We start from the raw sequence: 25,399 nt of genomic DNA on the forward strand, positions 1-25,399 counted from the left end.
TCACTTCCACATTCTGCCGTGTTTGTGGGAGCAGCTGGGGCAGAGCCATCTGGGATGCCTGAACATGTACCAAGCTCAACACGGTGTACAGTGATCAGCAAGGCATGATGGGACAGGTAGTTTGCTGATAAATGGAAGTCCACAGGGGATGAGGCAAGTTTAATTCTTATGGCTACTAATAAGATATCTTTACAGCTGAACTCTAGGTGGACATAGAAGAAACACATTAACCCATTCCAGTCCGGACACTTTCACCCCCTTCCTGTCCAGGCCAATTTTCAGCTTTCAGCGCTATCACACTTTGAATGACAATTGTGCGGTCATGCAACACTGTACCCATATGAATTTTTTTAGCATTTTTTTGAGACAGATAAAGCTTTATTTTGGTGGTATTTATTCACCACTGGGATTTTTATTTTTTTTGCTATGTAAATTAAAAAGTCAAAAATAGTATTTCATCATAAATCTTGGCCAAAATTTCTTCCGTTATATTTTTAGTAAAAAAAAAACAAAACCCCAAATTAGTTTATAACCAAAAATTATAATTTTTAAAGTTTTTTTTATATATTTTTTTTTTTATATATATACTGTCACCCTAGCAGTACAGTGTCACCATGGTGACACTGTACTACTTGTGGGGGGGGTGATGAAGATTTTTTTTTTTATACTGCTCTTACACCCATAAAGGATGTAAAAGCAATCATTTCTCCTTCTCTCTAGCTGCATTCTTGCAGCCATTGAGAACTACTGAGTGAGCTGTGATTGGTCACAGCTTGTCGCATGGTACAAGGCTGTTGTGAATAGCCTTGTACCATGTGACCTCTGTGATCATTCACAGATTTCACAGGTAGTAAGCAATGTCACAAGTGACATCTTGCTTACTACTCTGCATGTGATCACTGATTGGCCAGTCAGTGATCACATGATCGGGACCTCATACAGAGGTCCCGTCTGACTATCGGTGTTCCACTGTGTCCCAGGGAGCGCGCACAACCAGGGTGCGGGGAGGCCATTTATAAACAGCCACCCGACCCTGCACTGCCACCGTGGAGGTGGTTATAGAGTAATTCTACTTCTATCCCTTCTGAGTGGTTTATGCACATTACAAGGATTTTAACAAATTTTATTGCAGAGCAGTTTCTGTTCTGCAGAAAAAGTGATTTGTAGAGTGAATATGAATGGGAGTGACTTCATTATTAATCAGCTGCTGTACTTGCAGTGTTCACCAAAAATGACATATAGTTGCAGGGGATGCCTAAAATTGGACTTCTAGGAAGATCAATGAGCCAATCACACAAGACATATAGGACAACTCTGGGGAAGTTCTGTAAACCGTCATTGCCATATTGCATTGAATTTTATGGCCTGTTCATACATAATCGTGCCTTAAGATGCATGAAAATGTCTGAAAAAAGGATGTACATTGCCTTCCAATGGTGTGCATTTTTCTGTGCGTTGGAGTGTGTTTTAATGCACTTTGACATTAAATTGCTATAGGTTCTTGAAGGGACAAAATGATAAATATATTTTTTTCTCAATAGAGTTGAATTTTTTACATTGCTGCTTTTACATTGTGTCGTATTGACTGTGCCGATTTTACATCATGTTGCATTGAACGTGCCACTTTTACATTGTGTCGTATTGAATGAGCTTGCTTTTACATTGTGTCGTATTGACAGCGCTGATTTTATATTGTGTCGCATTGAATGTGCCGCTTTTACATTGTGTTGCATTGACTGCGCCGATTTTACATTGTGTCGCTTTGAATGCACCGCTTTTACAGTGTGTCGCATTGACTGCGCTGCTTTTACATTGTGTCGCATTGACTGCGCCGCTTTTACATTGTGTCGCATTGACTGCGCCGCTTTTACATTGTGTCGCTTTGAATGCGCCGCTTTTACAGTGTGTCGCATTGACTGCGCTGCTTTTACATTGTGTCGCATTGACTGCGCCGATTTTACATTGTGTCGCTTTGAATGCGCCGCTTTTACAGTGTGTCGCATTGACTGCGCTGCTTTTACAGTGTGTCGCATTGACTGCGCCGCTTTTACATTGTGTCGCATTGAATGTGTCTCATTGATAGCGCCACGTCTGCACCGGGTCGCATTGAATGCGCCACGTTTGCACCGGGTCGCATTGAATGCGCCACGTTTGCACCGGGTCGCATTGAATGCGCCGCGTTTGCACCGGGTCACATTGAATGCGCCGCGTTTGCACCGGGTCGCATTGAATGCGCCGTGTTCGCACCGGGTCGCATTGAATGCGCCGTGTTCGCACCGGGTCGCATTGAATGCGCCGTGTTCGCACCAGGTCGCATTGAATGTGCCGTGTTCGCACCGGGTCGCATTGAATGCGCCGCTTTCACATCGGGTCGCATTGAATGGACTGCTTTTACAATGCGTCGCATTGACTGCACCGCTTTTACATTGGGTTGCATTGAATGCGCCATGTTCACATCGTGTCACATTTAATGTGCCACGTTCACATTGCGGCGCATTGATTGCGCCATTCTCACATCGGGTCACATTGAGTGCGCCACGTTCACATCGGGTCGAATTGAATGCGCCGCTTTTACATTGTGACGCATTTGATGCGTCGCATTGACTGTGCCACTTTTACATTGGGGCGCATTGAATGTGCCGCTTTCACATCGCGTCGCATTGAATGCGCCGCTTTCACATTGCGTCGTATTGAATGTGCCGCTTTCACATCACGTCGCATTGAACGCATCACTTTTACATCGCACCGTATTGAATGCACCATTTTTACATCGCGCCGTATTGAACGCACCACTTTTACATTGTGTAGCAGCTGGGTGGAGCTAATTAAGACCATCTCTTCTTGGCATGCAAACAGAATAACTGTCTCAGACAGATTTTGCAAAAGTGTGTCTTGTGCAGTCTAAAAGTGGCGCAGCATCAGCCAAATTCAAGTACAAGTCCTAGACAAGTATATGAGTTTGGTACATTCTTCACTTTTAAAATGCGTGAGAGACACATTCACAAAATGTGCCTGCGCCAGTCTTTTTGAATTCCAGGGATAGTCATTAAAGTCATTTTCAAATAGGAAAAGGAAAGCAGACACACAGGTGATACCAATGCACATAATAAGCCTCTCAGGACTTTATCATGTACAGCATCAGACCACTAAGGATGATGTATCAGGGGTGCCACTGTATTATGAAGTTAATTAGATGGAGTCATCCGTTCCTTGACTTCAGCACCCGTTATGTATGAAAAAGTTCAGTGCAGTGTGTATATGAACTAATTTTAATTACAAAGTTAAAACATAAATAGAAGAACTGTTCTGTCAAACATCTCTCTTTATAATTATGGTGTCAATACTTTTCCTAGTTTGCAAACTCCATGCCATAGACTTCAACGCCTGACTGCCATTGAGCCTGCCGGTAATCATCCTCACACGGATGTCACCAGCTCTGCTCTTCCACCATCCCATTAACCCACCATGATTCTCATTCAATGCAAACTGTGAGCATGTGGCATCTTTCTTCTGTCCCAGTCTCAGGAAGAGTTTTCAACAAGTTAAAAATAAACCTGTGTGATAGCTAACACATCTGATCTCCCGAGGTGCTTGTTATCACCCACTCATACATCAGAAAAACTCAGATTATTAAACGCAATGTGCAAATTTGTGAGCCCATGTTCCAATTATCAAGCCATTTAGGGCCAGCCATTCAGCCTATTGCCAGAGGCAGCATGGACATACTATATGGTGCCAGAGGCAGTATCAGCATACAATGACTGTAGTGTGAGGGAGGAATGATAACAAGCTACCTCTCTGTATTGATACAGCAGTCACAAGGAGATGGCATTTACATTTCATACACTCAAGGTTGCTGCACGTTTTTTTTTTTACTTTAGTCCGCGAACGTGCGAAGACGAAAAACCCGTAAGTGAATCACAAAAAACGTGCAAGTGCGAAACACCACACAAAAAAGTGCACTTAGGGGTGTGCTTTGTCCTTCCCCCGAAGGGGATGGACCTCTACCCTGATCCCCCGGGGCACGAAGCTCCTGACAGGGACAAGGTTCCCATTTGGTCCACCTAGCCAAAAGGCCTGGCGGACCACCGTTCCTTGTGGCTAGCCACTCAGTACTTGGCCAGGGGGTTCTCCCGAAGAGAAAACCCCCTAGGGACAGGGGAGGAAGGAACCAAAAGGCCACACATCCTCCCCCTAGACTTCAGGGTAGGCCTGAGGACCCACACCCTCCATCATGTGAGGAAATAAAACACACACATAAGAGTGAAAGTGACAAACGTGGGAGAAATAATAAATTAAATAAATAAAAAGTGGTCGTGCCAATTGTGCACAGACCAGGCCCTGAGGCCTGTAGCAAAAATTGCCCCGAACTTAGCCAGAAGGCCTGGTCCCAAGGGCGCTGTGCAGAAAAAGTGTTTAAACACAGTGACCATGTGCCTTTTCACACGCTGGGGTCCCACACCCAAGTGTTACTAAGAACACCCCTGAGGCGACCACTCAGGGGGCACTGGTTCGCGGACTTTCTGCCTTCCCGGCCCCTGGCCAGACAAGGTAGATCCATTCAAATCAGGAGGAACTGGGCCCCTCTGGTCTTCCCGAGGGAATTACTCCCGGGCCCCAACAGCCTGTGGGCGCCTCGGTTTCTGTTCCAACCAGTACTAGCCGTCAGGACCCCCATCATACCAGCAGGGGTACTATACAACCAGTCATCCCCGCAAAGATAGACTGACCGTGGAGCACCCCTACTGGACACTGATAAGAACAGATACTACACTTGATCTTAGCCAAAAGGCTGAGAAGCGATCGGTTGCTGCACGGTGTTATATTATCACTACACAGTCGAGCTTGGTAATAATCCACATCTTAGTGCAAGATTGGTGAAAGCCAATATCTAATATTACCAGATCGGTTAGGGAGTTGTGGTAAGAAAAACTGGCAGAGATTAAAAAGAACTTCAATGGCATTACAAAGCAATAAAAAGTAGACTCAAAAGTGAAAATGTGCTTCGAGAGGAACATCTAAAAATACAAAATGGTGCCCGAGCACTACCCTGAAAGTTTTACTATTTTTCTTGAATTCTCCCTGGGTCTACGGTGTTATAGCAATACAGTATATTTGAGGTGAGATCAGAAGTTGCTGCCTCTGACTGCGAGCATCACTAGATTTGGAGTGAGATTGGGTGACGTCACTACTGTGCTGTTCCCTGTTCTCCATGTTGGAGAGGAAGCAGTACCTGGGGATATGCAGTGCAAGCATATCGATGCTTCTGCTTCATTTATTCTGTGCATGTCATGTTTCACATGACTGTCATATGCCTTTAAGTGTTCTTTATATTTGTCTCTGCTCCTCCCTTTCCTTTGGTTTAGTTCATGCTGTATAGATAGCCCACCCCTTTTCACAGAAATGCATTTCAGCTTCAAGTCTCATGTCATGAAGCAGATCACATTATGATCTTTTGACCTATCAGATGTTCATTGTTGTAAGATTCTCTCAGTTTATGGAATAAACTTCACAAGTTCTACAAGGTATCATCTAGATCGAGTCACTGCCTGTGTTATTCAACTAAGATTGGAGTTATCGCTATCTCATCACAACTGTAAATTACAGAGATCACACTTTCAATGCTTAGATTGGAGAGACAGAACAGTGCATGTGGAGCTGGCATGCTCTGATCTCTCCGATGAGACTCGCTAATATTTTCCCTGACACTTCCCCTCTATGGTTTAGAGGCTGCAGAACCATGTACCATATTTGATGGACCTGTTCGAAAATCAAGCAATTTTGGACCACAGTGTTCACACTGATCTATTCTGTGACCTCTGTTAATGCTGTTAAAAGTGCCAAAATGGTGCTCCTAGATGATTTGGCAGACAATATCCCTAGACATCCCTCATCTTTCATATTCTACTTGCTGCAAAAATGTCTATTGCAACAGCTTGGAAAACTTATTTGGTGAACATAGCCACAACTAAACACAAGCTATCCTGGATAATGCTACAAGAAATTTAATTCTTTGTGATAGACTCACTAGATCTGAAAAAAATCTGGAATCCCTGGATCAGAGATTTACAATCACCTATTTTACCCTGGAGGGCTGAGTGCTGAGTTGAGCAGATACATTTTTTTCTCCTTTACAGGTGAAACTCGAAAAATTAGAATATCGTGCAAAAGTTCATTTATTTCAGTAATGCAACTTAAAAGGTGAAACTAATATATGAGACTCATTACATGCAAAGCAAGATAGTTCAAGCTGTGATTTGTCATAATTGTGATGATTATGGCTTACAGCTCATGAAAACCCCAAATCCACAATCTCAGAAAATTAGAATATTACATGCAATCAATAAAACAAGGATTGTACAGTTGCATTGTTTAATGTTTTCCTTATTGTAGATGTGTAAACAAAATGTTAGCATGTGCCAGAGATTTCTGTAGGTCTTTAGCGGACACTCTGGGATTCTTCTTTACCTCATGCAGCATTCTGCGCTGTGCTCTTGCAGTCATTTTTACAGGACGACCCCGCCTAGGGAGAGTAGCAACAGTGCTAAACTTTCTCCGTTTGTAGACAGTCTGCCTTACCGTGGACACATGAACATCAAGGCTTTTGGAGATACTTTTGTAACCCTTTCCAGCTTCATGCAAGTCAACAATTCTTGATCGTAGGTCTTCTGAGAGCTCTTTTCTGCGAGGCATGGTTCACATCAGACAGCGCTTCTTGAAACCAGTAAACCCAAAATAGGTGTGTGTTTTTTAAGGGCAGGACAGCTGTCAGCAACACATCCAACACACTGATTGGAGTCAAGGTTGGCTCACTCCTGGCTCCAATTAGCTTTGGGAGAAGTCATTAAGCTAGGGCCTCACATACATTTTCCTCCCTGCACTGTGAATGTTTACATGTTATGTGCAATTAAACCATGGCAACATCTAATGTTTGTGTAGTATTATGTTCAGCAGACTGTGTTCTTCTATTGTGACTTAGATGATGTTCAGAGCACATTTTATGCCCAATTCATGCAAAACTCCACGTAATCCCAAAGGGTTCACATACTTTTTCTTGCCACTGTACATAGAACAATATTGGAACTCTGAAAAGTATAAAGCATGCATATGTACTCAGTACTTGGTTTGGGCCCCTTTTGCAGCAATTACTGCCTTAATGCGGCGTGGCATGGAAGCTATCAGCCTGTGGCACTGCTGAGGTGTTACGGAAGACCAGGATGCTTCAATAGCGGCCTTCAGCTCTTCTGCATTGTTCGGGCTCATGTCTCTCATCTTTCTCTCGGCAATGCCCCATAGGTCAGGCGAGTTTGCTGGCCAATCAAGCACAGTAATCCCTTGGTCATTGAACCAGGTTTTGGTGCTTTTGGCAGTGTGGGCAGGTGTTAAGTGCTGCTGGAAAATGAAGTCAGCATCCCCATAAAGCTCGTCTGCGGAAGGAAGCATGAAGTGCTCCAAAATCTCCTGGTAGACGGCTGCGTTGACCCTGGACTTAATGAAGCACAGTGGACCAACACCAGCAGATGACATGGCTCCCCAAATCAACACAGGCTGTGGAAACTTCACACTGGACTTCAAGCATCTTGCAGTGTGTGCCTTTCCATTCTTCCTCCATACTCTGGGTCCTTGGTTTCCAAATGAGATGCAAAAGTTGTTCTCATCAGAAAAGAGGACTTTGGACCACTGAGCAACAGACCAGGTCTGTTTCTCTATAGCCCAGGTAAGACGCTTCTGACATTGTTTGTTGTTCAGGAGCGGCTTGACAAGAGGAATACAACATTTGAAGCCCATGTCCAGGATCCGTTTGTGTGTGGTGGCTCTTGATGCACTGACTCCAGCCTCAGTCCACTCCTTGTGAAAGTTCCCAACACTGTTGAATGGCCTTTTCTTGACAATCCTCCCCAGGCTGCAGTCATCCCTGCTGCTTGTGCACCTTTTTCTTCCACACTTTTCCCTTCCACGTAACTTTCTATTAATGTGCTTTGATACAGCACTTTGGGAACATCCAACTTCTTTTGCAATTACCTTTTGAGGCATTCCCTCCTTATGGAGGGTGTCCATGATGGTTTTCGGCACAACTGTCAGGTCAGCAGTCTTTCCCATGATTGTGATTCCTACTGAACCAGACTGAGAGACCATTTAAAGGCTCAGGAACCCTTTGCAGGTGTTATGACTTAATTAGCTGATTAGAGTGGGACACTTTGAGCCGAGAATATTGCACCTTTTCCCAATATTCTCATTTTCTGAGATTGTGGATTTGGGGTTTTCATGAGCTGTAAGCCATAATCATCACAATGATGACAAATCACGGCTTGAACTATCTTGCTTTGCATGTAATGAGTCTCATATATTAGTTTCACCTTTTAAGTTGCATTACTGAAATAAATTAACTTTTGCACGATATTCTAATTTTTCGAGTTTCACCTGTACTTTGCTTCTAACCACTAGACTTTTCCTTTTTCCTTCCCGCTTTCATTCTTCCTATTTCTCCCCTTATCCTTTTGTCAACCCTACATCCTTAATTTATGGGGAATGATGATCCTCTATGCCAGGGTAATGAAATTCAATTCAAGGAGGTCCAGTCGCTAAAATTGTCTTCCGGCTGAGATCCAAATCTCAAGTTTATGCTATGACTCAGAAAGATTGCAATCATTGTAAGTCTATCAAAAATATATCAGGTTCCCCCCATCAAAGTGTCCCCTTACATCAGGTGTCCCAGAGTGCCCCTTTACACCAGCTGTGCCCATCAGAGTGCCCCCTCACATTAGGTGTTCAATTTAAAAAAAAAAAAAAAAATCACTGAAAACAGAAAAACAATGTGATTTCCAGTATCATGTGATTCTACGCAACTCAAAATGCATCTGAAATTGCACTAATGTGAACAGAGCCTAAAGGAGTTCCAAGGATGCTGCATTTTAGAGAAAAATAATTAACAGAGGAGAGAGGAAAAGTGAAGAAATCCATAACAAACATACAACTTAATGAAGTCAGACCAAAACAAGATGGCTTGCTCTGAATACTACAATGTGTCTTTGTGCAGACTCATAAATCCCAGCTTAACCACTTCCCGACCGGCCGTTGCATATAAACGGCCGGACGGTGGCACTGCAGGGTCGGATGGCCGTTTATAAACGGCCTCCCCGCACCCTGCTTGTGCACGCTCCCTGGGAGCGCGCAGCACCGCAATACGGTGCCCGCTGTGTCCTCTGGACACAGTGAAACACCGATCGGACGGGACCTCTGTACGAGGTCCCGATCATGTGATCACTGATTGACCAATCAGTGATCACATGCAAAGTAGTAAGCAAGATGTCACTTGTGACATCATTGCTTACTACGTGTGAAATCTGTGAATGATCACAGAGGTCACATGGTACAAGGCTATTCACAACAGCCTTGTACCATGTGACAAGCTGTGACCAATCACAGCTCACTCAGTACTTCTCAATGAGTGCAAGAATGCACACAGAGAGAAAGAGAAATGATTGCTTTTTCATCCTATATGGGTGTAAAAGCAATCAGTGTAAAAAAAAAAAATCTTCATCACCCCCCACAAGTAGTACAGTGTCACCATGGTGATACTGTACTGCTAGGGTGACATGTAAAAAAAAAAAATAAGAATATAAAAAAATAAAATAAAAATGTAAAAAAAAAATGTTTAAAAATGATAATTTTTGGTTACAAACTAATTTGGATTTTTTTTTTACTAAAAAGATAACGGAATAAATTTTGGCAAAGATTTATGATGAAATATTATTTATTTGCAAAATTTAAAAAAAAAAAAAACACTTTTTTTCAAAATTTTTTGACTTTTTCATTTACATAGCAAAAAAAAATAAAAATCCCAGCGGTGAATAAATACCACCAAAATAAAGCTTTATCTGTCTCAAAAAATGGTAAAAAATTCAATTGGGTACAGTGTTGCATGACTGCGCAATTGTCGTTCAAAGTGTGATAGCGCTGAAAGCTGAAAATTGCCCTGGTCAGGAAGGGGGTAAAAGTGTCTGGACTGGAAGTGGTTAAAGAGCAACTCTTGTGAAGAAAAAAAAAAAAAAACATTCCTCTCTGGTGTTCTATGTACATTGCAAGGATTTTATCACACTTTGCTGCAGATTGCTACCTTTTGCTATTCTGAAGAAATAACTGTTTGTCTGTGTCCATGTGGAAAGCAAGTCTAATGGGAGTGGTTTCATAATTATCAATCAGCTGCTGCACTTGAAGGGCTCTAAAGAAGAAAGTGGCAGAGTCTGCATCCCTTTAGATGTGATTTCCTACTGGGAATATCTCACCAAAAAAATGACATTTTTGTTGTAAGGGATTCCTGAAATCTGAATTGTATCTTTTTCGATTTCTGGGAAATCAGCGAGCCAAATCGCACAAGCAGGAAATGATGTTTCTGGGGGGGAATATTGTACACCATATGCGTACAGAACACCTCCAGGTAGCCATATTGCATTTTACAGAAAATTACAGTGCTGCAGATTGAAAAGTAAAAGGTAATTTTTAATAGTAATTAATTACAATATGACGTGTGTTGCAATTGTATACGTTATATTGTTTTCTTTTATTTGCCATCTTTTTCCAACGAAAGTGGAGTTATCCTTTAAATATTTCAAAGGGTTAGCATCTTTGAAACCCCATAAAAGTTTTTATTTCTTCTTACAAAAACAGGTTGTAGTTTTTCCAAAATGATGAAGACTTCTATTATGTTGACAGTTTATATACAAATACAGCTTAGTGGAGTTCTTGCAGTGTTTACATTGATCATTTTGTAAAGCGATGCGCAAACTATTGGCGCTATATAAATCCCTGAATAATAATAATCTGTAACTTACCATCCCGTGTTCCCCAGAGCTATAGACACAGAGCTCAGAAGGAGATTGCACTTAGATTCGCTGATGACTGCGTCATTAGCCGCTGGAGATATGACTACAAATTCACGAAGCCCGTACCTGGAAAAGATGCATAATCCTAATTAACGAGAGGCTCGGCATCATTCCTGCTCTACAGAGGCAACTCTGCGGCCAGGAGCTTCATTAATCATCTTGGCCCAGATTTCACTACAACACGTGAGCTGCGATGTGACACCTTTTTACTAGGCTTGTTTGTGTCATTACAGCACAATACAGTATTTCATAAATAGCAATAGACAACATTTCTCTGACAGAGCTATGACTACACCTGCTTGGCCTATATTGCAAGGAACATATATGTTACACAGACCATACCACCAGAACAGGGATAATGGCAGAAATGTCATTTATTTAAAACGGGAGTCCAAGCAGATATAGAGTACACATATTAAAGAAGCTCATAGATTTAAAACCAAAAAATTATGCACAGTGGCACTTCCGCCTAGCAGCCCTAGGGTCGTTGGTTTGAATTTCAACCACGGCACCACCTGCCTGTAATTTGCATGCTCTCCCTGTGCCTGCGTGTGTTTCATCCAGGTACTCCGGTTTCCTCCCACACTCCAAAGACATGCTGGTAGGTTAATTGGCTCCTGTCTAAATTGGCCCTAGTATGTGTATGTATGAATGTGAGTTAAGAACCTTGGATTGTACACCCCTTGGAGGATTAGGGACTGATGTGAATGTACAATATATATGTAAAGTGCTGCGTAAATTGATGGTGCTATATAAGTACCTGAAATAATAATACTAATATATTACTATACAGGATCTATATAGCACCAACAGTTTGCTCAGCGCTTTACAATATAACGGGAGGCAATACAGTTCAATACAAGAGGGTTAGGAGGGTCCTGATCCTGGGAGCTTACAATCTAATATATACCCAGTGCCCCTCCATAGCCCCCTCAGTACTATAAACTGTGACCAGCCCCAGGTCTTCACTTACCTTGTCCAATAGCTGCAGCCTGCTGTGCCGTCTGCAGACCGACCAGTACAAATCTACTAACATCCCATAGAGTTGAATGTCTGTACTATGAGAGCAGCATTCCATTTATGTCTATGAAATTTTGGGGCGCATACACAAGCAACCCAGCACTACATTTTTCACTGGCTTACCTGAAGACAGGGCAGGAATTAAATAAGCACCTGCTAGGGTTGTCAGAGTTTTTCTGTATTGGGGGAGATAGGGGGGGGGGTTTTTTTTTTTTTTTTTTTTAATTCTTAAACTTTATTACAGCTTTGTATTCATCATTACTTCCTTAAGGGCCATTTCAACCAGATGCAGTCCAGTGGGGGTTTTTTCTGCATCAAAAATATATGCACAATGTTTTCCATGTATTCCAATAGCCCTAGTTCACACTAGTGCAGTCAGTTCCAGTGCAGTTCGGCAGCAGGAAAAAAAAAGTAAAACATGTTGCATTTTTTTCTGCACAGAACTGTACTAGAACACAGCAAAATGCATCAAAAACACATGGTGTGAACTGTAAGCAAAAACGCACCTGGAACACATCCAGAGTGTGTTTTTGTGGTGTGAACCTGGCTATGTTTACATGCAAGGAGGATAGGTAATCAAAAAATCGGAATGCGCTAAATTATATCAAGAATTCATATATCGTGCAAAAAAGTCCAAACACCCTAAAATCAATGTATGAAAAAATCCCCAGTGAACCAATCCATAGATTATTATTAGTTTAAAAAGTCCAACATCCCAACGAAATTTCTTCTTAAAACATATAAATGATGCCGCTCCGTGAGGACGTCGGAGTGACGAAACGCGTAGGGCGGAGCTTATTGGATGACGTCAGGACGTTCCCTGCAGCTGTCGGCGAGGTGTCCACGGTGAACGGAGTTCGTCCATTCCTTGTATTCTGCCGCTTTTTATACCAGTGTCAGGTGGACACTTGATTTGTGAGTAAGATGAGATTTTAATAAATACAAACGGTTTTTACTTACTGCACCATCATGCCTTTCCTTTATTTCTGAGTGATATTGCCATATATTTGGAGGATGATCGATATATAAAGGGTCCTGGCCATACCTCAGAGTGGCTGCAGAGTATTACTCCTGGTATCTGGATGATTTCAAACTACAGAGTGTTGCTTCTTTGGATTCTCTCATCGCTCCCAGAGCAAATACGCTTGTGCTGATTTATAATTTGATCAGCATTGAGCTCTGGTGAGTTTATTCCATTCATCTGGTGGTGGATTGAGCACGGTGTATTTATATGTTTTAAGAAGAAATTTCGTTGGGATGTTGGACTTTTTACACTAATAATAATCTATGGATTGGTTCACTGGGGATTTTTTCATAGATTGATTTTATGGTGTTTGGACTTTTTTGCACGATATATGAATTCTTGATATAATTTAGCGCATTCCGATTTTTTGATTTTTTATTGTACACCAATACTTGGGTTAGAGGTTTGCTGCTTTATAGGATTAATATTATTGATTGGCGCTTTCTTTTGTTTGTTTTTTGCAAGGAGGATAGGTACCTGAATTTGACTTAGTTTTAGCCTGGAAAAGGGAGAAGGAGCAAGTCAGCTGTGGTACAGCCAGTGGTACACTGATAGTAGGAGAGTGCAGAGTAACAGAAGGATGAGCTCATCAGTGTGTAGCTTTCATTATCCAGTCACAAACTTGGGGAGGGACCAGATCCATAAGTGTTACAACTGCAGTAGAGAAAAATCAGTTCTCCTGTGCTACAAGACAGGGCTGTGCTGCGCTTCAGAATTATGTGTGAAAAATGTTAAAAGGAGAAGTATGGCCACAGCTCTCTTGGCCATACTTCTGTGGGTTACAGGAATGCACTTATTTCTGCACTCCTGAGACTCAGATTCAGCCAACACTGAGCTAATGCTTACATCACAGAGCCAGTCTACACTCTACAGGAATCTTGACAATGTCGGGATCTGTCCAGATGCCTGACCGATGTGGGTTCTAGAAGAGGGACAGAGGGATTTGGTCCTAGAAGAGGGACAGAGGGATTTGGTCCTAGAAGAGGGACAGAGGGATTTGGTCCTAGATGATGGAAATGAGAGATTTGGTCCTAGAAGATGGAAATGAGAGATTTGGTTGCAGAAGAGGGATAGAGGGATTAGGTCCTCGAAGAGGGACAGAAGGATTTGGTCCTCGAAGAGGGACAGAGGGATTTGGTCCTCGAAGAGGGACAGAGGCATTTGGTCCTCGAAGAGGGACAGAGGCATTTGGTCCTCGAAGAGGGACAGAGGCATTTGGTCCTCGAAGAGGGACAGAGGCATTTGGTCCTCGAAGAGGGACAGAGGCATTTGGTCCTCGAAGAGGGACAGAGGCATTTGGTCCTCGAAGAGGGACAGAGGCATTTGGTCCTCGAAGAGGGACAGAGGCATTTGGTCCTCGAAGAGGGACAGAGGCATTTGGTCCTCGAAGAGGGACAGAGGCATTTGGTCCTCGAAGAGGGACAGAGGCATTTGGTCCTCGAAGAGGGACAGAGGCATTTGGTCCTCGAAGAGGGACAGAGGCATTTGGTCCTCGAAGAGGGACAGAGGCATTTGGTCCTCGAAGAGGGACAGAGGCATTTGGTCCTCGAAGAGGGACAGAGGCATTTGGTCCTCGAAGAGGGACAGAGGCATTTGGTCCTCGAAGAGGGACAGAGGCATTTGGTCCTCGAAGAGGGACAGAGGCATTTGGTCCTCGAAGAGGGACAGAGGCATTTGGTCCTCGAAGAGGGACAGAGGCATTTGGTCCTCGAAGAGGGACAGAGGGATTTGGTCCTTTTTTTTTTTTTAAATTTAAATATTTATTAAATTTTCCATTTTAACTACATTTCATCATCACATTATATACCGTATTTTTCGCTCCATAAGACGCACCTGACCATAAGACGCACCTAGGTTTTAGAGGCAGAAAACAGGAAAAAAAAAATTCTGAACTAATGGACTGCAGACATAGTACAGGGATGACCAGAGACTGCGGACAGCACAGGGATGACCAGAGACTGCGGACAGCACAGGGATGACCAGAGACTGCGGACAGCACAGGGATGACCAGAGACTGCGGACAGCACAGGGATGACCAGAGACTGCGGACAGTGCAGATGACTGCTGACCTTTGGGGAGGTGGGGAGCGGGTACCTGAATTTGACAGGTACCCGCTCTTACTTCCGCAGAGTTTTTGTTTGATCTTACCTGTTCCTCGATCCAGCCGCACGCTGTCTTCCCGGCTTCTGTAATGGCGCTCGGCATGACAGCCGGGTGCCCAGTGCGCATGAGCGAGAAGCACTTGCGCTTTGTGATTGGTCCGGCGGCTTCTGGGATCGGTCATGTGTCCCAGGTACCGCCTTACCATTCACAAAAAGCACCGCTTCTTGCGCATGCGCACTTGGCACCCGGCTGTCATGCCCAGTGCCCGCACTATAGAAGCCGGGAAGACAGCGCGCCGCTGGATAGAGGAACAGGTAAGATCAAAGAACAAAGAAGTAAGAGCGGGTACCTGTCCAATTCAGGTACCCGCTCCCCACCTCCCCAAAGGTCAGCAGTCCTCTCCATAAGGTCCCGCTGCAGAGCTGAGTGGCCGGCCCGGTATTCTGCACGGCGGCGGTGGAAATACCGGACCGGCCGCTCTATATTCGCTCCATAAGACGCACTGACATTTCCCCCCCTTTTTTGGGGGGAAAAAAGTGCGTCTTATGGAGCGAAAAATACGGTATATAAAAATACAATATAATTTCCGCCAGAACCTGGGTATCAGAGCTTTTGCAGCATTTAGATAGTACCATAAGAGGGATTTGGTCCTAAAAGAGGGACAGAGGGATTTGGTCCTAAAAGAGGGACAGAGGGATTTGGTCCTAAAAGAGGGACAGAGGGATTTGGTCCTAAAAGAGGGACAGAGGGATTTGGTCCTAAAAGAGGGACAGAGGGATTTGGTCCAAAAACAGGGACAGAGGGATTTGGTCCAAAAACAGGGACAGAGGGATTTGGTCCAAAAACAGGGACAGAGGGATTTGGTCCTAAAAGAGGGACAGAGGGATTTGGTCCTAAAAGAGGGACAGAGGGATTTGGTCCTAAAAGAGGGACAGAGGGATTTGGTCCTAATACAGGGACAGAGGGATTTGGTCCTAAAAGAGGGACAGAGGGATTTGGTCCTAAAACAGGGACAGAGGGATTTGGTCCTAAAAGAGGGACAGTCCTTCTAAACCAAGGGAATTTAGGGAGCCATGATTTTAAATAAGGGGAAAATAAGCCAACAAAATGAATTCTGTGGATGATATGCCAAAAATATAGACAATAGACTATAACTCGACATACCCGACATTATTGACTACATGCTAAAGGAAGCAAACTGCAGACCCTTTTTTCAAAGTGCCATCTTCCTCCTGACCCCCTGCTTCTGCTGCCTTACTGGTTACTATTTTGCAATTTCTCCCCCTCAATCTGTAGTTCATAATGGAAAATATGTATATTTCTGAGCCAGAAAACTCCTCTATACCAGGGTAAAACTGTAAACCACTCAAAAAAAATATATGTATCAAATATTATAGACAGCAAGATCTGGGAACAAAGTGAATATTAAAAAAAACATACATTTTATTAAACCTACTCAAATTTTCCATAGATAGATAATAGTACAAACACATACCCTGTGGCCCCAGCAGACACATTTAAAGTAATAAAAGTTACAAATAAAGTAAATATTAATTTTTTAAATCCCCCGTGTTCCTAGTGCCCTGTCTCTATATAGGAGTGGCATGCATATCGGTACAATGTGTTAGAACAATGTTTGGGGATTAGAAAAATTAATATCTACTTTATTTGTGACTTTTATTACTTCTGAATGTTTCTGCTGAGGCCCCAGGGTATCTTTTTTGTACTATTTTGCCATTTATTGAAATTTTAAGTATGCTTATTAAATTTCACTGCGTTCCTAAAATTTTACTCTCTGTCGATCTATAGTTCAGATTATTCTTCTTCAATGTTGCAATCTTCTAATATTAACTTTTATAAACTAGAGGAAAATAAGGGAGAGGTTCAGCATAGGAAAACAAAGTTATTTTGTAGATCGTTGTACATGGTCCCTATAAAAAAAAAAATCGATTTGTTTGAGAAAGAGAAAGGCACTACAACACTGCCATCTGCAGCCAGGCAAAAGTAGTACATCTTTACCAATATATGTCATCTGGTTTCTGTATTTGGACAGCGACAGCAGCAAATTCATGAGCATTACATCCATCTGAGCTCTGGAAGATTTTACCCCCTTCATGACCAGGCCATTTTTTGCTATACCACAGTGCACTACTTTAAGTGAATGAAATTTATATCATCTTTTTCACTCAAATTGAGCTTTCTTTTGGTGTTATTTGATCACCACTGGGTTTGTTTATTATATAAAATGAAAGAAGACCAAACATTTTAAGAAAAAAAAAAAACAATATTTTTTACTTTCTGCCATAAAACATATCCTTTAAAAAAAAATCAAATTAATTCACATTTAGGCCAAAATGCATTCTTCCACGTCTTTGATAAAAAAAATCCCAATAAGTGTATATTGATTGGTTTGCATGAAATTTATAGCGCCTACAAACTGGGATACATACTAGATTTTTTTTTTCTATACTACCAATGGCCGTGATCAATGACTTATAATAGGACTGTGATAATGTGGTGAGCAATCTGACACTAACTGACACTGAGAGTAACTGATTAACTGCCATTAACATCACCAGCAACATTAAAACAGTGATCTGTGATATTATACACGGTCACTGTACGGACACTGGCTGAGAAGGGGTTAACATCTAAGGCGATCAAGGGGTTAACAGTGTGCTTGTGTGTACAGTGTGCTGATTTTACTAACAGATCTCTGAGTTTCCCATACGTGCTTTGCAGAGATCGTTCCCTTCTGTACAGAGCTCTGTGTTGGTTATCAACACAGAGCTCTGGGCTCTTATTGTACACAGCTGATCAGCAGGTCCTGGCCATGAACCACTGGATGGGACGTGCTGACAGGCTCCTGCTGTGAACAACCACAGCAGGTGCCGGCAGGGGGGGCACACCCAAAACTCACATGGCTTTGCCTATAGTGGCTGCCCATCAGCAATACATTGTGGGTGTGCTGTCGTTAAATGGATATGGAGTACACCGGACCAGTCACACCAATTCTTGACCCAAGGGATATAATAAAATGATTATATTTCCAGCACAGTCATATACTATTCCACGAGGGCCAGGCTTTATCCAGGTTCTATACAGTTATGTCATTTTTTATGGCTTAGTGAATAAGCCCCATTTCACACTATGAATCGCCCCGGAATACGCAACGCATTCCTGTGCAATTCACATGCGGTTCAGTGCAGGGTGATTGAAGCCCATTCATTTTGAATAGGTTCAAATCACACTGCATGTACTACTTTTAGAAGCGTGCTGCAACCGGATTTCATAGTACTTTTGTACCGTGCAATCCGGTGAAGGCAAACGCATTGCATTTGCGACCGGCGTTTGGCGTGTCATTATCATTGACACCCGCTGTAAATTGCAACTATAATACGTTTCAAAACATGGCTCGGGAAAAGAGCACAGATTGCAGATTTCCGGCACTGCATTGTGTGAAAATTACCAGGGATTTTTAGACGGAATTAAACATCTGGGAGCTGTCATTGCCAACTTGTTCTTGCTGCTTGGATTCAGGCTTGCTTACTCCTCTGCTGTACACAGGAATATTATCTCAGATAATTAACATTCATTCTCATATTAGTTAATGTCCTGGAGGTAAACCCGGAGGCATGATAGACTTTGTATGCCAATGCCAGTGAGTTTTAAAAGCGGTGTTTTCCATTTCAATAAGCTATTACTGTGATGACTGCGCACACTGAGCTCACCATTTCTCAGGAGGTGCTCACTCTGGGCCTGTGACTCATCGAGTAGTGAAGCAAGGAGAAGGATGAAGGACCAGGGCCGTGTACCTTCAAATACAAGTTAACGATGGCTGCAATTATATTACTGCCATAACAGTTTTGCTTTTGGGAAACAGATGGGTTATTTACACTAAGTTTGGGAAACGGTTGGGTTATTTACACTACCTTGGGAAATGGTTGGGTTATTTACACTAAGTTTGGGAATCGGTTGGGTTATTTACACTAAGTTTGGGAATCGGTTGGGTTATTTACACTATGTTTGGGAAACGTTGGGTTATTTACACTACCTTGGGAAATGGTTGGGTTATTTACACTAAGTTTGGGAATCGGTTGGGTTATTTACACTAAGTTTGGGAATCGGTTGGGTTATTTACACTATGTTTGGGAAACGGTTGGGTTATTTACACTGTGTTTGCGAAACGGTTTGGTTATTTACACTATGTTTGGGAAACGGTTGGGTTATTTACACTGTGTTTGCGAAACGGTTTGGTTATTTACACTAACATGGCAATGTGCATTTTACCACATCGCACAGTACCACACATAATGTGCACTATAGTGCTCATGATTTTGAATGGCACCCAATGTACATGCATTGCGGCACACCGCAAAGCAAGGTAACATCTGGCAATGTAGTGCGTTGTGTTACAAAATAAGGGCCACGTTCAACTCTCTTGCACATTAAGGTGCACTGGCAGTCCACTCATTCTAATAGGCTGTCCTATATTATCCTGCAATGTAATATGCGTTTACTCTCTGCTGAAATTCAGTGGGCTCCTAAAGCTAGCTACATGTATTAGAACTGGACAAATTCCAAAAAGCTAACCATCAACGGATTGCAAATTGGCAGTTCAGCAGGGATCGGCAGAATTTTGATCCTTGAATGGCCACTGGGTTTGAACAGAACTTGACCCACTGATTGACTTTTGTCGGATTTCAGCCAGCCTGCAGTTATCTGTGTATTTTGATGGCAAGGAAGTCTCCTCGCTATCAGGACACAAACATAAAGTGGGGAGGATTCCCTCATCCACCTTGAAGGTGTGGATGTGGAAATCAGGTCAGTTTTTTTCTCCAACCCGCTGGTTAAACTAAAAAAATGGACTCATCTATAGCCAGCTAAATTGATGTAAGTCTCAGTTTAGACCACACTGCCAAAAATCACCTGAAGACTTCCAATCACGAGCGAAACTAGGTAAGGCGGTATTCCCCAGCCGATATGTCACATCATATCCCTGGAATGCCACCCGGCTTCTGGTCTCAGGGTGGCAGCGGCTATCTTAACCAAAAGCATTGTATGTACCTGGAGTCAGTCCTTAGGCACATATATATGTGAGTGCGGTCTAATTCTAAGGTTTTATATGGTTTATTAAAATCGTCTGCTTTGTGCAATGCACCTTTTCTCTGATGCTGTTTTTTTAGTGGTGGTGTATTGCATTGGAATGAATCACATCCTGGTACATGTGAATGATCAAGATGGTGACAAGATGCACAGAGGGCCCAACCAAAAAAGCACAGTGAGACCTGTCTAGTAATAGAAGGTCCATCCATTGTGGTGAATGTAAATCCATGCAGGTCACTGGAGCCCCTGAAAGTGGTCACATGTGTATCTGTTACTAATGGCACCACCAGCTCTTTACCTACCTTTTGTTTTTTTAAGCAACTATTATCTGAATGGGACGTATTGATACATTGGACATTAGTTGTATTTTCTGGTGTTGTTTACTTCTTACACTGTTACATGCGCCATAATGTTTAGTCATTTTGATTCACATTTTTGTCAGCGCGGTCTATATACACATTTATAGGGTTCATGAATGTGGAAGTTAGACACATTTTGAAGACTGCAGCAGCCATAACCACATTCATCTGTGTGTACTTTTTTTGGTTTTCCTCTGGTGCAGAGTTTTTATTGTTTATTTGAACACTCAGTTTAGGCCAAACTGGGCATAACCATTATCTGGGTGCACATGATACCCAACCCAGTCATAAAAGTTCGCAGAGGTTAAAACATGTATGTCAAAGTGTATGTAAAAAGTTGCATTCAGCCCACCAAAACATGCACATTTCCTTAAAACTGCTGCAAGTACAAATAGGAATATGCTGAACTACCAGAAATCCAGTGAGCTCCTAATTTCCAGTTTACACCATCACCACAATGCCTGTTCTGCACCAAAATACTAGTCAGTGTTTTAAGCCCTGCCTGCTGGACTAACCCCCACCTGCTCCCCTGACCCATGCCATACAGATACACTGAACTATTTCCCAACAAAACAATGCTGCTGCCTTGACCCCCAATGGCCTGCCAATGCTATGTAGGGCAAAAGCTCCTTGCTCCTGGAAAGGCTTTTATAAGCCTGGTGATGATGTCACAGAGAGCAATTAAAGTGGTTTCTCATCATAGGAACAAGGTACAAAAAGAAAAAATGCCGAGACAAGTACTAGAGGGGTAAAGGAGGATTTGTGGGGGAAAATTTGGGCAATATCTGGATATTCTCTATTTTGCTGCTAAAAATTTGTTTTGTTCCAGGTGCTTTGTTCTAAATTCACTACCTGACACATTGTCCAAGCCTCGATGAAGGATGATTTTTTTTTTTGAAGCGTTGACTACCTTTTTGCTTTCCTGGCATTAAATTGTGAAAATAATAAAGGACTTTAGACTCTTAAGAGGATCATCTGGCACAATTTTTGATTAATTTACATGTGGACTTCTTAATCTGGGATGGGTCCCAGATTTTCGCAGCGTTTCGAAACGTGTAGCCCAATATTTTTTTTCCTATGCAGGCTCACCCGCCGCATGTGCTTATGTTCTTATGTGTGTGTATGTGGGGGCAGGGGACTTTACAGCGCTTTTTTTTGTTTTTTTATGGGTTTTTTTGGGGGGGGGTTAAAATTATTTTATTGCTTTAACCGCTTTCCATTGCCATATGTACATATACTTTCTTGGAAGGAAGTGGTGATGCCAAGATCATGGCTTCAACCAGAGTCCTGGTATCAGAATTTGCAGACAGTGATGGGCTTTCCTATAGAAGTAGTCAGAGTGCCTCTACAGCCATCGAATTACTTTTACAGGGCGCAGAAGGCCTCATTCCTCCCTTCGCCACCACCTTCCACCATTGCCAGGCTCTCCAATGCAATCTGGGAGCCCAGGATGACAGTGGTCTTCACATGAAGCAGAGTAGCCCTGAAGTAAACATTGAGAGGCTGATTTACTAAAGTTGGAGAATGCAAAACCTGGTGCAGTTCTGCATAGAAACCAATCAGCTTCTTGTTCCTTTTTTTCAAAGCTTAATTGAACAATCTGAAGTTAGAAGCTGATTGGCTACCATGAAGGCTGCAACAGATTTTGCACTCTCCTGATTTAGTAAATCAACCTCAGAGTAACATCCTTACACCTTAAAAACACCATTCATTTCAACAAAACTCTTCCCACAAGACTAATCATATATCCATTTAACTACCTTATTTTTCGCTCCATAAGACGCACTTTTTTCCCCCCCAAAAAGGGAGGAAAATGTCAGTGCGTCTTATGGAGCGAATATAAAGCAGCCGGTCCGGTATTTCTGTCGCCACCATGTCAGAATATCGGGCCGGCCGCTCAGCTGTTCTCTCCTGCAGGACCTTACCTGTTCCTCGCTCCAGCGCTGTACAGTCTTCCAGCGCTGGCTTCTGTGACAGCCGGGTGCCCACTGAGCATGCGCGACAAGTGCTGCGCTTTGTGAATGGTCCGGCGTCTTCTGGGACACGACAGGTCCCAGAAGGCTCTGGGCCATTCACAAAGCGCAGCGCTTCTCGCACATGCACAGTGGGCACCCGGTTGTCACAAGCCGGCGCGGGAAGAAGGAAGGACAACTCCGCAGAAGTAGGAGCGGGTACCTGTCAAATTCAGGTACCCGCTCCCCCTCCCTCCCCAAAGGTCCGCAGTCTCTGGCCATTTCCTTTACTGTCTGCAGTGCCTGCTCATCCCCTGTACCGTGTCCGCAGTCTCTGGTCATCCCCTGTACCGTGTCCGCAGTCTCTGGTCATCCCCTGTACCGTGTCCGCAGTCTCTGGTCATCCCCTGTACCGTGTCCGCAGTCTCTGGTCATCCCCTGTACCGTGTCCGCAGTCTCTGGTCATCCCCTGTACCGTGTCCGCAGTCTCTGGTCATCCCCTGTACCGTGTCCGCAGTCTCTGGTCATCCCCTGTACCGTGTCCGCAGTCTCTGGTCATCCCCTGTACCGTGTCCGCAGTCTCTGGTCATCTCCTGTACCGTGTCCGCAGTCCCTGGTCATCTCCTGTACCGTGTCCGCAGTCTCTGGTCATCCCCTGTACCGTGTCCGCAGTCTCTGGTCATCCCTTGTACCGTGTCCGCAGTCCCTGGTCATTTCCTGTACTATGTCTGCAGTCCATTGGTTCAGAATATTTTTTTTCTTGTTTTTCTCCTCTAAAACCTAGGTGCGTCTTATGGAGCGAAAAATACGGTATTTTGTATGTTTTATTTACTATCTTGTGTAAACATCCAAAAAGACTACTGCTGGGCACTGGCATCCTGAATGTGATGTTTACAGCCCCAGCAGACTCTATAGCAGCTTTTTTAACCTTTTTACCCCAATGGAACCCCTAAATAACTTTAAAGGCATAGTTCACCTATGTGTTACTAATATCCGCTCTCCGCGGACCCTGAATTCACCATATCCGCTCTCCGCGGACCCTGAATTCACCATATCCGCTCTCCGCGGACCCTGCATTCACCATATCCGCTCTCCGCGGACCCTGCATTCACCATATCCGCTCTCCGCTGACCCTGAATTCACCATATCCGCTCTCCGCGGACCCTGAATTCACCATATCCGCTCTCCGCGGACCCTGAATTCACCATATCCGCTCTCCGCGGACCCTGAATTCACCATATCCGCTCTCCGCGGACCCTGAATTCACTATATCCGCTCTCCGCGGACCCTGAATTCACTATATCCGCTCTCCGCGGACCCTGAATTCACTATATCCGCTCTCCGCGGACCCTGAATTCACTATATCCGCTCTCCGCGGACCCTGAATTCACTATATCCGCTCTCCGCGGACCCTGAATTCACTATATCCGGTCTCCCTGGACCCTGCATTCACTATATCCGGTCTCCCTGGACCCTGCATTCACTATATCTGATCTCCCCGGACCCTGCATTCACTATATCTGATCTCCCCGGACCCCGCATTCACTATATCTGGTCTCCCCGGCCCTGCATTCACTATATCTGGTCTCCCCGGACCCTGCATTCACTATATCCACTTTCCCTGGACCCTGCATTCACTATATCTGGTCTCCCACAGTACACAGAACATGGAAGTGCAAATATTTTAGTAAAGATAAACTGCTAAATACCTTTTCTCATCAGCAGTATTTAGCAGTCTTGTGACTTCTATCAGTGTCTGGCTGAGCACTTGTTTAAGCGTGTAGGAATTTTCATTCACTTCTGATTGTCCTAGGAGGCTGCATGACCCCTGTGCCTGTGTCTGGATAGTGCTGATTGGCCCTGTGACAATCACATCCTCCCAAAAAAAAAAAAAAAAAAACCTCTCTAGCAATACACACCAAACTGAGCATGTGCGTAGTGACTCCATTACTATCAGCAGCTGGATTGGGGACAGAAGAAAAAGGGGAAGATCAGAGAAGACGGGATCAAACCACCTTTTACACCATGCAAAGGATTAACCCTTAGATTCCACAGTAAGTATAACAAGCATGCTTTACTGCATATACAGACTGATTGTACTGTTGTGGGTTTAGTAACACTTTAACAAAAGAAAAACTGCTTATGCAGGTAAGGGTCATCTGTAGATAAAAACAAGCTGTGCAGCTTTCATCAAAGCTGAATAATGTCCTTGCTATAGGTGTAGGCCATTTATGTAGCCCATGAATCCTGACAGAAACATTCCAAGATATTGTAGAGATCCTGTTTTGTTGCTAGGACATCACTAAGACTTGCCCCCTGTTACTGCCCCCCTTTTGCCATCACAGGAGTGAGAACTCTCAAACACTGAGATCAAAACTACTGCATCAAGGGAGAAAAAAAAAACATATGTGAGGGGGTTTGAAATCAGAGAAAAAGCTCACTCTTGTGATGGTGAAAGTGAACAGCAACAGTGGGCATGTCTTAGCAACATCCTAGCAACAGGCAGGACTGCACAATGCGATCTCCTGGAGTTTTTCAGTCAGGCTTCATGAAAGTACACAACATTGCTGAGAACTACTGTGACAGGGAAGATAGAGTGCACATGAAGGGGTCTGAATCTTCTGACAGTGTCTTAGCAACATCCTAGTAACAAAGCAGGGTGGGGTGATGCCATTTATGGGAGTCTTTCACTTAGGCTTTAGGAAATTTGTAAATAGCCTACACCTCTAGCAAGGACATTATTCAACTTTGGTAAAAGCTGCAGAGTTAGTTTTTATCGACAGACACCCCTAATAGATAGGTTTTTTAGGTAAAGGTGAACCATGCCTTAAGGCAGGGCTTGAAAAAGCCGATTGTCAAATGCGAGGAGAAATTTCCCTGTGGCGAGCAGCGAGCACAGATGCAGCATAGAGCGACTGCACCTGCGCTCCAAGCCTCATTGTGAAGCCGAGT

At 43.5% G+C, this 25,399-nt stretch overlaps 1 protein-coding gene and 1 pseudogene across 2 annotated transcripts in view; both read right to left on the reverse strand.

Moving 5' to 3' along the window:
• RAB3GAP1 (RAB3 GTPase activating protein catalytic subunit 1) overlaps positions 1-25,399 on the reverse strand; it is a 204,090-nt gene that overhangs the window by 160,650 nt on the left and 18,041 nt on the right. For both annotated transcript variants that reach the window (XM_089683600.1, XM_089683598.1), the window contains exon 6: positions 10,833-10,949. In XM_089683600.1, coding sequence (XP_089539726.1) covers positions 10,833-10,949 — 117 coding nt within the window. The remainder of the gene's footprint in view (positions 1-10,832; positions 10,950-25,399) is intronic.
• On the reverse strand, positions 4,651-4,804 carry LOC149457546 (U2 spliceosomal RNA; annotated as a pseudogene).

This window comes from Staurois parvus, unplaced genomic scaffold, assembly GCF_062004578.1.
Source record: "Staurois parvus isolate SC_StPar_1 unplaced genomic scaffold, SC_StPar_1.0 ptg000315l, whole genome shotgun sequence".
In the NCBI taxonomy this organism is placed as follows: Eukaryota; Metazoa; Chordata; class Amphibia; order Anura; family Ranidae; genus Staurois; species Staurois parvus.